The sequence below is a fragment of the Chiroxiphia lanceolata genome, chromosome 5 (assembly GCF_009829145.1).
Source record: "Chiroxiphia lanceolata isolate bChiLan1 chromosome 5, bChiLan1.pri, whole genome shotgun sequence".
Classification (NCBI taxonomy): domain Eukaryota; kingdom Metazoa; phylum Chordata; class Aves; order Passeriformes; family Pipridae; genus Chiroxiphia; species Chiroxiphia lanceolata.
The window spans coordinates 67,079,838-67,093,388 of NC_045641.1; the positions used below are offsets into that span (position 1 = coordinate 67,079,838).

Consider the following 13,551-nt stretch of genomic DNA (forward strand, 5'->3'; position numbering starts at 1 on the left):
AGAACATACATCACTCCATTCTGATCTTTACACGGGTACTTATTTAGATAGATATATATATATATATATATATATATAATGAAAACAAATATCTTTCACGTCACTGCTGTGCTCCTTTAGCTTCCCAAAGCGTGATGCAAAAGGAGCTGTTCCATCAAGAGCAGTTGTCAAAATGACATAGATGAAGTTTTCACTTTTAAAGTACTTAATCACTTCCTCCACATTAATGAATATGAATTGTTATACAGAACAATAAAGACTTTGTAATTAGGTAATATGGTTAAAATGTGGGTTTCCAGAATAAAAAACCTAATATATGACTGAAATATGCAATTAAGTCATCAGCAACTTTTTACTGAAGTGTTCCTTTCCCACTTCAAGTTCATCTTCCCCTTCCTTCTCTGGTTTGCTTGGCAGTTTCTGATGTTTTGTGTCAAAAAATAAAAGTTAAAAAATGGCCTACCTCTCATAGCGTGTACAAGAACTGCTTAAAGACACCATGATGGAGAGAGAATAGTTACCTCTATTATGGGGGAGTCAGGCACTCCCATTTGTGTTCCTTAGGACTGTTTATTCCAAGAGAATACAAAGACACAGACTTGAGTGTGTCCTACAGAAATGGACGTGACTCACATAAGTATATACCAGACAGTGAAAACCACTAATTGGTTTACTCGTTGTCCCAAAGCAGAGTAAAAAATGCAGTCGGTTTTCTTGAGAAAGTCATGTACTCAAACCACCATCAGGACTTCAAGAAGCTCAAGAAATGGCAGTGGATGTTATAAATCAGTGACCAAAAATTCCCTGAATCAATACTAAGAGTTTGTCTCGGTCAGCTTTCTGAAAACAATGTGCTCCTTTGGCAGTGACATGGAACCACTCATGTGCAGTGCTACCTGCCATCATGTCCTCCTTAGCACTGCAAGGATTATTCTTGCCAGGTGAGTCACTGTCCTTAGAGGGTTGTCAGCCTCTTTCACTCAGAAACAGGTTCTTAAATATTCCAGTAGAATTTATCACATGTCAGTCAAGTCTGTAATCGTACGGTTAAAGGAATTCAAGTCAACTGTGCGCCTGCTCCCGTTCTGATGTCTTTCTCCTCACGAGAAACAAAGAGAAAGTAGCTGTGGAGAATTACTCCAGAGACAACAGGAGCCAAGAGCCATCGGTTCAAACAGAGGCAAATTAGTCTCGTATCTCACTGTGAAGCAACAGTGTTTCCCAAGTTCTTGAAGGTGCAAGGATTAACATCGCATATACGGGCACGTTGTGCAAAGCACCATTTCTACATCTGGCCTCCACCTCCACTGCAGTGCTGGGATCTGCACATCTCACTCCCTGGTGTGCAGGGGATGGCTTCCAACAAGTCCTGCAAGGGCTGTGGTGCAGAGTGCAGCTGTTTGCCTGTGGAAGAGCCCTGTGCAATCTCCTCTGAACACAAAGTGCCTGGGCACATCTCCTCAGTTTGAGCACAGCCCTCAGTGTTCTTTTAAAACCCCAACCAACGTGGAGGTGCCCGTTTTTTGAACATTTACCATCCCTTTCCAAGTCAGTGAGCTGTGCAGCCTGGCTGCATGTCCAGTGACTGAACCCCCACCTGAGAGCTGAATCAGACCAACCATAACACGCTGTGGTCCCCAGCATATGCCAATAATTCCTCACCCAGCACAAGGGAGACTATATAAAAATTTTGGAAAGTTATCTGGGAAAGGAGACACCTGTGTTGTATTCCCTGCTCAGTTAACTGCTTTGTGCAAAGCACAACAACCTTATCATGAGGGACTGAGATGCTTAACAGCAAATACACTGTAAAACTGATCTCTGTGTCACAGAAGAATCTCAGTCATAGAAACTGAGTCCCACCTATCCCAGGCAAGCTTTTCAACCACAGAGCTACTGATAAATCAGAACTGTGCTACTCTCTCAGCCTTCTGAGTCTCACAAATGAGACACACAGGAAATACATATATTTTACATCCTTTTTGCCAGATGTCTAGTGGCTTTGTACTTCAGAACCTGGGTGAAACATGTGCATGTTTGGCAAGGGCAACATAAACATCAGTGAGCCTAGGATTTTGTGCTCCCCACATGACAGGCTGACATCATGTATAGTGAAGTGAAAACAGTGTGAGGACTGCACACCACGTCCTCAGTTGCATTGATACAACTGCATGTAAGGCAAGGCTGTAAACCAGATTACTGAGGCTGTGACCATTTAAAAAACCCCCAACATCGCAAAAGCCAAATAACCAAATAACCAAAGCCACACAGCAAACTAGTTCACCCTTTTCTGGAGTAATTTGCAACTGCATTACTTTGAAAACTCAGCTTACAACACAGCATGAAAAGCACTTCCAACAGCACACCTGAAGGAGCAGCAAATTTGGCTGTAAAGGACAGGAACAGGAAAAACTTCTAAAGCCAGTTTTGCACTTGAATTCACTATACTGTGTAACTAATTTCCTCATATAAAACTAAGTACTAGGGTCAAGTTTATGAGCATTGTTACTGCTTGATCTTAGATAAAAACTGTCAGGGCCTGACAAGATCGTCTGCTTTTTTTTCTTTTAAATCACGTCGCCAGTTGAAAAAAAATGGATACTAAAGCTAGGATTTAAAACTACTGTGCCAAATCACTTGCTCCAAATGCTACAAGTATACAAATCAAACAAAATTCAACTGGAATTTGAGGTTCTCACCAGCTCTGACAAGTTGGAGTCTGAAAATCTGGCCCTCAATGCATGTGTGTAGGGCACCAATAAATTCTTATTTTTACACCTACCCACGAAGAAAAAGCAAGAGACTGAAATAAGGAAATTACTGCATATATTCAGATGGATAAGTATGTTGTAAAATGAATAACTAGGCAAGGAAAATCATTAACAATAGAGCCATCTGCTGTATTTCAAAAAAACTACACCAGCAAAAATTCTAAAAATGGTAAAATAACCTGAATTTTTCACTACTCCATGTTATGAAAAGTGATCATAATGATTAGCACATCAGTTTAAATGACAGGAAATGTGTATTTCTTACACCTCTTCTAATTAAAAGCAATATTTAGTGGCATAGCACTGATCCTCTGTGTCTGATGATACTAATTGACATTGTAGCTGAGCATATTAAAAGCCTCAAACGCTTTCCATTCCATTTGAATCAGATAAGCACAGTATTGTGTATAGTGACAGTGAGGTCAGCAGCAAGTTGAATATTTAAATACTGACAAGACACTTGCTTTACAATAAGAATTCCTGGTACAAAGAGTTTATAATAGAAAAAAAAATCAACACAAAAATGAGGGGAACTTTAAAATACAGATTAACCCAAGGGGTTCTTAGTATATCTTTCAACTTCCAGAAATGAACTTGAAGTGCCTTCTTTCAAGCATGGTGGAAAAAGCAAGTGCCTAGAAGCAAATTCCCAGTTTTGCATCTTAAAGATAGCATTAAAACACAGATCCAAAGCTGTGGGGTAAACTAGGAAAAATTGTAGCAGCACAACCCCAAAGCAGCAGAGACAATATACTGCTGTAAATCTGGGTGCTGTAGCTATGCAAAAAGGTAACCCCTACAAAGCATACATAGTCCCTAAAAACTCTATCCTGTTCATGGGAACGTGTTTCTCAGCTGAAAGGTTCAGAATAAAAGACAGACAGACTCTAAGCATCAGGTTTGATGTAATCGAGTTTTCAAAGACAGGGAAGACAACACCTTTTGAAGTGTCAATTAACTGCTGGTAGTGAGAGTCACTGCTTTTGAGTGTGCCAGTTAAAAGCAGTTATAAACTAGCCCATCCTGGTGCCTGCTGGAGCCTGTGGTGTTCTTCCCTTCACTGCCTTTCCCATAGAGTTGGTTTCCCAAACCTCTCAGAGGTGGTCAGAAGAAGTGACCACAAACCAAAAATGAGAGCTGTCAGCATCAGTCTTCACAGGGAAGCTCCCCTTGCATTTAAAATAAGCTGACATGGCATCACCCAACATCATATCTGCAGGTCACCACAACTGCCTCAAAAAGTGTACCTTCCCCAAATTTATGTGTCTTTATTAAATATACCAAGGATCAGATGTTTGACAACAAATATTACTTGTTCCTACAAATCCTGTCATTCAGCGGTTTTAAGTGTTATTTAACATTTCATTCCGTTTTTGTAGGTTATACAAAACAAGTGACACTTCATCATTACACCTGCAACTTCAGTAATTGCTACACAACAGTGTTTTCTACTTTCGACAAAACTAAACTTCCACGACTGGAATTTTTAAAGCATCATAAATAATATAGCAAAGACTTTCTTAGCTTGAAAAGAAAACCACATATATTTACCTGCCATCATAGCAATCATACTGGCTTTGTAGACATTAGCAAGGGACCCCAATTCACCTGTTGCCAAGATTGTTTTCATGTGAGCTTCTCCACAGGCCTTACGGCACTGACGTATCTCCTCGTAGAGACCTGTGGATAAAAGCACAGGAAAATGATAAAAGTTGCCTGAGAGACATTTCAAGTATGGCTGTAATTTCCACTTCTGGATTAATTTCCAATCTTATAATTAGTCATAGCACTCAAGAACTTCAGTTTTGCAAGTTCAATAAATTACGTGACTGGAGGTAATTAACAATGCCACGCATTTACTTAATAGCTATTAATGTCAGTTCTCTCAAAACTACAAATGTGCACTGTACGCCAAATACTCAAACACATCAGGAGTAAAAAGTGCTATGATAGTAAAGACTGATTTTAAACCAGCTTTTCCAGCAATAAATATGGTAGTACATTGAATCAGTAGTCAGGGATGGTTACGTTTTTCCACGTACATCACTCTCTCCCTTTCACCCACATTTGCCAAAGTATTCCGTTTAAAAGACACCAAAGGTGTGACCAAGTCATAAAATCACAAACATTAGTGCCACCTGAGATGCCATAACATATCCCCTTGGCTTCCAGCTGCCACTTCTGGATGATCCACATCTCCCTTTGGTTTCCTACTGTTCTCCCCACTACCACAGAACCAGCTCAGGAAGTCTGATTACGGAACTCAACGTCTGTGTTTAGGCATCTGAATCCCACATTAAGCTTCTTAGAAATAAGAATTTCCTGAATTTCCTGAAAAAAAATCAACACAGCGTGCTAACATCCCTGCAGAGGGGAGACCAAGGCCTGGGATCACACCTCAAGGACCAGCAAATTCACATGGATCTGTGACAGGGAGGGCAGCCCAGCATTTGGCTGTTCAGGGACATTGTCCAGAGCAGACCACCCCCCTCACAAACTCCTGTTTTCAGATTTACAAAGTGTCACGGCCAAAGAGGCACGCTTAACTTTCTAACAGTTTTATATCTTCATAGACTCAGTAAGGACTGGAATAAATTTGGACATAACCAACTATATAAAGGCCAGAACTTGTGAACCCAGTCAGGTAACACAACATGGGGAGCACAGTGAAACTCTCCCTCCCATCCTTTCCAGTAACATTCACCAGTGCTCCCACAAAAGTTTATACGTAGGGAGATGAAAAGAGCTAGAAATGAATGAAACACAGCTGTCAGAAGTTGGCCACTTGGGAATGTGTAAGAGTCCACCTGTGTGGGGAGAAAAGCAGCTCTTCCAGTGTACAGCCACCACTTCTGGAATTCCTTTTTTTTTAAAAAAAAAAAGGTGCAAAATAAGCAAACAGGATCCTTTGCAACAGGGTCCTTTTACAAGCACATAATCAAAAACTTCTTTGGTAGAAGGCTAAAATACAGCTTTAAATAAGTCTTGCTAAAGCAGTCCAGGCTATAAAGACTAATTTTTTTCAGCAATATTTCTTTTTTTCCCCCTCAATCCTTCAGTGAGACCTGGAAATATACGGCTGGACCTCCCTCCACTCACGACGCTGCCGCAGCCGATTGATGCCACTGGCACATCAGGTGTCCAGGGCTGGAATTGCCAGGGTGGCCCTCTGAGACACACTGCACACATTAGCAGACAACTGGCTACTGCACTTAGCAAGTCCCTTTATAGACACCAGGCTTCACCTTGTTTCTTACTGTGTACCAAAGGTGTGAATTAATCAGTACTAGCATGCAGTCTAACATGTTTTATTGATCAATTGATGATGCTCCAGAAACCTACATCAAATCGAGACTCAAAAAGGAAACACAAAGGACCTGTGCTATTTTTTCGTGCATTTAATAACCCTGCTCGTGTTAGATCCAAAAGCAACCTCTTTTTGTGAAGTGACTCTATCCTGAAGCTTTTGAAAAGCCAGAGAAAGCAGCTTTCTTGTTCCTCCAGTTTCGGTAACAAGAGGAAAAGTTTTCTCTACCTTCAAGACACGCCACCAAAAACGTCAAAATAAAATCAACAAAACGTCCATTTAGGCTGGATTCCATGAAAAAGGAATTATACCCTCACAGCTGTTGTTCACTGGAGTTAGTGCTGCAGCTACAGCACCCTGCCTAGAGTTGGAAGGTGCTTTTCCATGCAATTAGCGTCAAGCTCGTCGGAACAGCCTCGCTGCCTGACAGCTCTCATCATCCCACGGACAGGAGCAACGGAGGAGCTTCAATCAGCCGTGTCTGTCGGGTGAGCTGAGGTGGTGGAAGAGTGGGCATGCTTTAATGGGGCAGGTGTGTAGGGAAGGAATGCTGTTCTTTATTCAGAGACCAATTATTGCAGACATCAGCTGGCATTCATAGGACGCTTCCAGCCCCACAGTAAAAGCACAAATAGAAACGCAACCATGGCTGGGACGGAGAAAATTAACCAGAGCACCCCAGTCCCGGTGCAAGCCAGAACTCCTTTGATACACAACAAGTGCAAAACCTCCTATTCCTTTCAAAAATAAAAAGAGAAGTTTCGGTGCTCAGTCAGATTTAAATCAAGGCACAAATGATGGGATTATCCTGAAACTTCCTGGCAAATGTCTAAAGTATGGGTGGAGTTAAAAATGTACTCAGTGTTTCAAGGGGTCCTGGGGTTCCCGTGGGACAGTCTGTGCTGCCAGTAAGTCCATCACTTAACTATTCAGCTCCTCCAAGCTGGGCAGGAACAGGATCAAAGCTGGACCATACAATTCTGGGAATATCTGTGACATGTGCAGAACACCAACAACTGACACAGCAGACACAGCTCCTCTGGCTACCAGTAGTGGCACAAAGATTTTGGTAAACTCCAGAGGCATATTTTCAACTGTGAGCTAAGACCACCAAGAAGAGGTTGTAGAACAGTTTTCTTTTGACTGCTAAAACCAAAGAAGATAAAATCAAAAGCTCTCAAAGCAAATGGCCAGCAGTGTGTAGCATCTTGAACAAAGCACCAGCATTATCCATTCTAAAAGAGGTCTAAACCTTAACCACAAGGGAAAAAAACCCCCAAAACCCAACAAACCCACAAAAAACCTCCCAAAGCAAGCCAACCTATATAGAATATACCTGGAGGCAGAGCTCATTGATATAGTCTGTAGTAGCTTTACTGACTTTGCTGTTAAAATGGATGTGACATAAGAACTCCTCTACATTGCAGCACTTACTGAAGATACCTGACAGCTTTCATGAACTTTAGATCTGCTTTTACTGGATGCATTTACAGAAGTCAGAGAAATTCAGATTTTGTAGGAAAAAAAATGTTTTCATAGCTGTGATTTTAATTTCACTGTTATAAAACATTAAGTGCTGGAAGATGTCTTTTTTGTAGTTTTCCTAAAATTGCAAATATTCAGTACACTATATTGAATTTTAGCAGATATTAAAGACATTATAAAAAAATATTCTTTCTCCTACACATTTCTCAAGCAAACATCCCTGACAATTTCTGCTGGCTATAATCTGCATTAGATTTTATAGATGGTCTTTTACTTTAGTCTAATACATTACTCCTAAATATCACAAAATAAAGTGGATAATCCAAATCTCCTACAAAGGAAATGAAAATATTAAGGGGGAAAAAACCTCACTGCTAAATTTTTTATGGAATAGCTCTTCTCCAAAAAGGTGGTGATAAAACCAATTCTTTTTTAAATTCAATTTATTTGGTGTTTTTATCTAGTCAGTCACATTGACTGATGCTAAGGGTAGAAACTGAGACAAGGAGGGAAGATGTTTTGATTTCTGTTAGACCAAAAGATCAAGGTAATTGTGATGGGAAACTGGAAAATGAGCTGGAATCCCTTCTGTCTGGCATGTTAATGGCAGGTTTGTTAACAAAATGACAAGCACAAGGCTATCAGCTCAACACAGCTCTCTCAGTTCTGCTCTCAGCCACATATGTGCAACTCCAGGCTCCAGTGATTCACATGGGACTGGAAACAGAGCTCGGCTTCAGGAGCCTGAGCTGCTGCTGACAATGTAAGACAGAAATGGTGCAACTGGACTTTGAGGTCCCAAGTCAGCCTTGCACAGCTAGAAACACTAAATCCAGCTATAATGTTTCTGAACCACATGGGGTCTTTTCCAAGTCTCTAGAGCAGAGAGTGTATTTTCTCTGCACTGTTTACAAAGCATGTAGCACAAAATGGGATCTCAATCCCTGAACAAAGCCTCTGAACTCACAGCTGAATAATTATTAACAGAATTGAAAAGTAGTTTTCATGAGGTTATATCTAATGTAGTTCATGGATGCAGCCACACTCAAACTTGTTACAGTATAGCTGGTTTTTTCCCCTTTTCTAATAGGAAAATTCAATTGACATAGAGCAAATGATGGATTAACAATACTGTTACAGCCACTGACAGTGTACTACGTCCAGGTGTTTCCTAAAAACTGTGGAATTAGAAGTAACACTACAGCACCCCAGACAACTTCAGAAGGTACAGAAAATCCAACATACTGATAAGAGGGGAAAAAAGAATAATAAATAAATCCAGTTTCTTTCAACAATTTTCTGGTCAAGTTGATCACTCCTTACATAGAGACTCCATATTCTATGCCTAAAGGAAGTATCTAAATTGAGATTTTTAAGATTAATCCATACTTTGTCAAGTGACACAAGATAATGGTTGAGTAAACTACTTTAAAGTAGTATTGGTTTAAAAGCTACAAGATTGTAAAAGGTACGTAAATTCATAAACTTATATCTCATTTCATGTTATTTTCTAATGTAATTTAGCTGTCCAATGAAGCTGCTTTCATATTCAGCAATATTAGAAAGATCTTAACAATTACTTCACAAAGATGTAGAAAATACCATCTGAGTATGAAGCTCATAAAGAGCTTCAGCAATATTCAAAAACTGCTTTAAAATAACTTGACATAATTGGACATACACTAAAATATTTAATAACCAAACAAGACTTTGAAGAGAATCACAAAGCAACACTATTCTATCACGGTGACCCCAATTATTGCTCAGGCTAGAAGAAAAGCTACAAATGAACAGTAAGATGAAGCACTCTACCACACACATTTTTGTCAATAACTTCTGAAGTTGTGAAGACTGGCAGCACGAGAAAATACCCATAAAAATATACTATTAGAGTTATAAGCATTAGCAGAGGTTCTGTTATAACTAAAAGGCAGCTTTAACTGATGAAGAACCCTGAACACAAGCACAGTTATAGCACTAGACTCCTCAATTTTATGTAATATAGGAATTCAGCCTAAAAAGACTTCTTCATCCCTCCTTCTAGATTCCTTAGCAGTACTTTATACATGTTGAGTATCATATCTAATCATTAGATAGAGGTGAAAACCTGCATGTTCACACAGATAACATACCTCTCTTAAAAGCTGAACAGGTAGTCAGAAGACTAGATTTTCATCGAAATACTGAGATCACCTAATGAGGTTTGGTGTTTTTCTTCTGGATGGGAAGGCCAGACACTGTAATTTTTCAACTTGTGGCATCATTATCTGGATGGCAACTAAATTCTCTTCCTGAGGTAGCTTTTTTCGAAGAGAATGTAAATGTGTGTCACAAATAGATTCACACTGATGACAAATTTAGAGAAAACATTTGAAAATAATTTGAATTCTGCTCCCAGGTGAAAAAAAAATATATAAACAGCTGCCAAAATCAGGATGGCTTTCAACCTTATCATGACTTCAGCTCTGGATAAAAGAATATGCATACCAAACTAAAAGTTTACTTATTTAGTAAACTGACAGCTTTATATCACATCCATCATTGCTATGTCTGTGTACTCCTATCCTGTAATTTGTGACCACAAAAACCAATTTCTCTCCCATGTAGAAAAACCTAACAATGTATGTCCAGTTCATTTCAGTCACCAATACAAACTGTCTCTCTGAATCTAGAACTCTCTCTGAGTTCTCCTTCATGTAACCCCAGGCAACAGAACCCCAAGCCTGCACACGCCTTTTGTGTACTAAATATCTGATCTCTGCTCTGTGCAACTTGCACTTAACAGCGATTTGTACCCTGAAATTCAAAGCATGATAACCACAGTCATGTCAGAAATTGCTACAGGACAGGTTTCTTCAGACATAACTGCAATTCTGCTCAACTCCAGCTCAGTGGTCTTTTTTGGGTCTTAGTGACAGATCACTGTCCAGCTCACTCTGTACCCAAAGAACACTAATACGTGTTCTCAGCAGACTGCAGCTCCTGGAGGGGTATCTGCTTTGTAGATCATGGTGTAGACTCTAACATAAAGATACAGCCCAGGAAGGTGTATGCATAGTCTTGCTACCAGCTGGTAAAGGTCTTGGTCCATCATGCTGCCTTATTTAAAACCTCTCAATCATCCAGTCTCCATGTTCTGGCAATTTCTGAGGCCATACCTGAATTTACAAACAGCCACTCTGAAAGAAACAAATGTCTGCAGCAACGCACATCCTGCAGAATTCAAAACGTTTGTAAAGCTGCATAGATTTAAGAGCAGAAGGATGAAGATGGTAAATACTGCAAAAGAGGTCAAAAGATCACAGCAAATGAAAACCAGGATATCAGCCCTGAAGACACAGGTGCAGAAACATGGATTTTTTGGTTCAGTTCTAACTGCTAATTGAAGGAAGGCCAAAATCAGAAAACATGATCTATTAGCAAGATGACTGTATTTCCTTAACTAAACTCAGGTACCAGGGGTCCATTATGAAGTCGTCCAACCAACTAGGATATTATGGCACTGCATTATACAACTAAATGGAAAATTCATTCCAAGACAATGACGTGTTTACCTTCACGTGGAGATTAGTTATAGGAGCACTGTCAGCACTTAAGGCAAACCATTCACAGTACATTAAGGAGGCAATTAGAGCAAAAACCATCTTCAGCATTATTGTTCTTACTAATTAGTAGTAGTCTACAGACACCAGAACATCAATAATAATATGAACAGTCAATTTGTACCCTCAATTTTCAGGAGAAAGAAAACAACTAAAATACATGTTTTTGTCAAGAACTGAAACATGTATATTTAACAAGGTATCATCTACATTAACAGCCCCTTGGGCTTTCTACAAAACTGTTCAAATAATTAGGCTTTCACTCGCTATTTTTTTAACTCTTTGCACAAAATCCTCTAAAGGCACAGAAGGAATAGACCTGAATTTTCAAAGCACATTCCGCATGTCCAGCCTGACACGACTTTCAACGGCATTCTTTTAAAAAAAATGCAACCCTCTGTCAAGAATTAGTTAAATAGGTTTTATTTAGCTCAGAGCCCCAGATTATCAGCGACTATTGGGGGAGGGACCATTTTTTTCAAGGACTGACCTGGTGATTTGGGGAAGACACAAAGACAGCATGTGCATATACAGAGGTTTAGGGTCCTTGCCAAAGGTTGGGGACTTACCTTCCCACTGGCCAGTCAGCACCAGACTCCTGCTAATGACAATGTCAATCTCTCTGGCACCATATTCCACAGCCAGCTTTATTTCAGCCAGTTTGGTTTCTAGAGGAGTTTGTCCAGATGGAAACCCAGCAGCCACTAGCATGAAAGGGGATGCAGTCAGAGGGAAGAAATGTTTTAGACATGTTTTTAAGGTTTTATAAATTAACCATGAGATTGCATATACCTCTAATACACCAAAAAGTTTGAAAGTTATTCTTTTTTTTATCCCTACCATGACTCAAAAAAATCTAAAGGCACTTCATCCTACCCCCTCTTCACCCACAAGAAGCATTAGCTCCACCCTCAAAATCCAGTGTCCAGCAAGACACTAAGTGCATCTTGTGAAAAGATCTTTCACATCTTAAAATTTTTCCAGAGCAGCCTACATTAAAAGCAAAATATCTATTGCCTCCAGCAGAACTAAGCAAACAAGAAGTGAACTCAGATATGAAGCAATACATACATTTTTAATTCTCTCCAATTCCTTTAAGCAGTATCTCAAGTTAAATCATAGTAATACTGTTTAACAGCTAAATCACGATACAGCAAAAATTGCTTTCAATGAGATCTACTTAGGATTATGTTTATGATGTTTAAGTACAAAACCCAAAGGTAATTTTGGAAATGGAAAAAACAATGCCTTTTTCAGAGATTGTCTTTCTCTGACATATAAATGCATTTAGTATGTATTTTTCCCACACACAACAATGAAACAACAAAAAAAACCTCACCAGAAAACATGGGTCTTAGCATTAAACACCCAATCTAACCTCAAAGTTAGCTCCTGCTTTGAGCAAGAGGTGGCATCCAGAGCTCCCTTCCAACCTGCATAATTCTTTGATTCTACTTCTTGCTTATTGTGGTTTCAGGACCTGTCTCTCCTGTGTAGTGACTGGAGAAAAGCTGGCACTGTATGTAAAGGCTCTGAACCTGCAGGCTGCCCAGCAGGCAACAGCCCTCAGCTCTGCACAGATTGAGGATGAGCTGGTTTGGGCTGGGATAGAGTTATCCTCACAGGAGCTGGTACGGGGTTGTGTTTTGGATTTGTTCTGGAAACAGTGTTGGTATTACAAGGATGTTTTGGCTGCTGCTGGGAAGGGCTTGCACAGAGTCAAGGTCTTTTCTGCCTCTCACCCCACCCCACCAGCCAGTGGGCTGGGGGTGCACAAAAAAAACTGGGAGGAGACACAGCCAGGACAGCAGACCCCAACTGCCCAAAGGGATATGCATTCCACATGGTATCATATCCAGCATATAAATTAGGGTTAAATTTGGCTGGGGGCTACTGCTTGTGGTGAGCAACTGTTTTACGTTTGTCTCACTTGTGTTTTCTTGGTCTTTTTTTTTTTGTTGTTGTTATTTTCCTTTTCATTGCATTTATTACCATTAGTATTATTAATTATATTTTATTTGAATTATGAAACTGTTCTTATCTGAACCCACATATTTTCTCACTTTTACCCTTCCAATTCTCTTTCCCTCCCCATCCTGGGAGGGGGGGTGTGAGCAAGCGGCTCTGTTGCTTAGTCGCTGGCTACAGTTAAACTTGAGATCGGATTACACTTAAAAGCCAAACAACTGATAGAGAAAATAAACTTTATATTAGAACTCCTATTATTATCATCATCATCTTCATCTACTAAGTGTACACTGATACTTGTCCAGCACACTATCTCAATTTCTTCTATTCAGGCGAGGAAAACACTGATATATTTTAAAGACCTTTTTGAAGAGCTTCCAGCAAAACAGACTTGGCATTCCTGATAAGCTTGAAGTTG

The 13,551-nt window shown here is 39.9% G+C and overlaps 1 protein-coding gene across 2 annotated transcripts in view; it reads right to left on the bottom strand.

Annotated features, from left to right (window-relative positions):
* The window catches only part of DERA (deoxyribose-phosphate aldolase), a 53,247-nt gene that overhangs the window by 25,519 nt on the left and 14,177 nt on the right, over window positions 1-13,551 (bottom strand). For both annotated transcript variants that reach the window (XM_032688840.1, XM_032688841.1), the window contains exons 5-6: window positions 11,735-11,869; window positions 4,323-4,451 (exon numbers count right to left, since the gene is read on the bottom strand). In XM_032688840.1, the coding sequence (XP_032544731.1) occupies window positions 4,323-4,451; window positions 11,735-11,869 (264 nt within the window). The remainder of the gene's footprint in view (window positions 1-4,322; window positions 4,452-11,734; window positions 11,870-13,551) is intronic.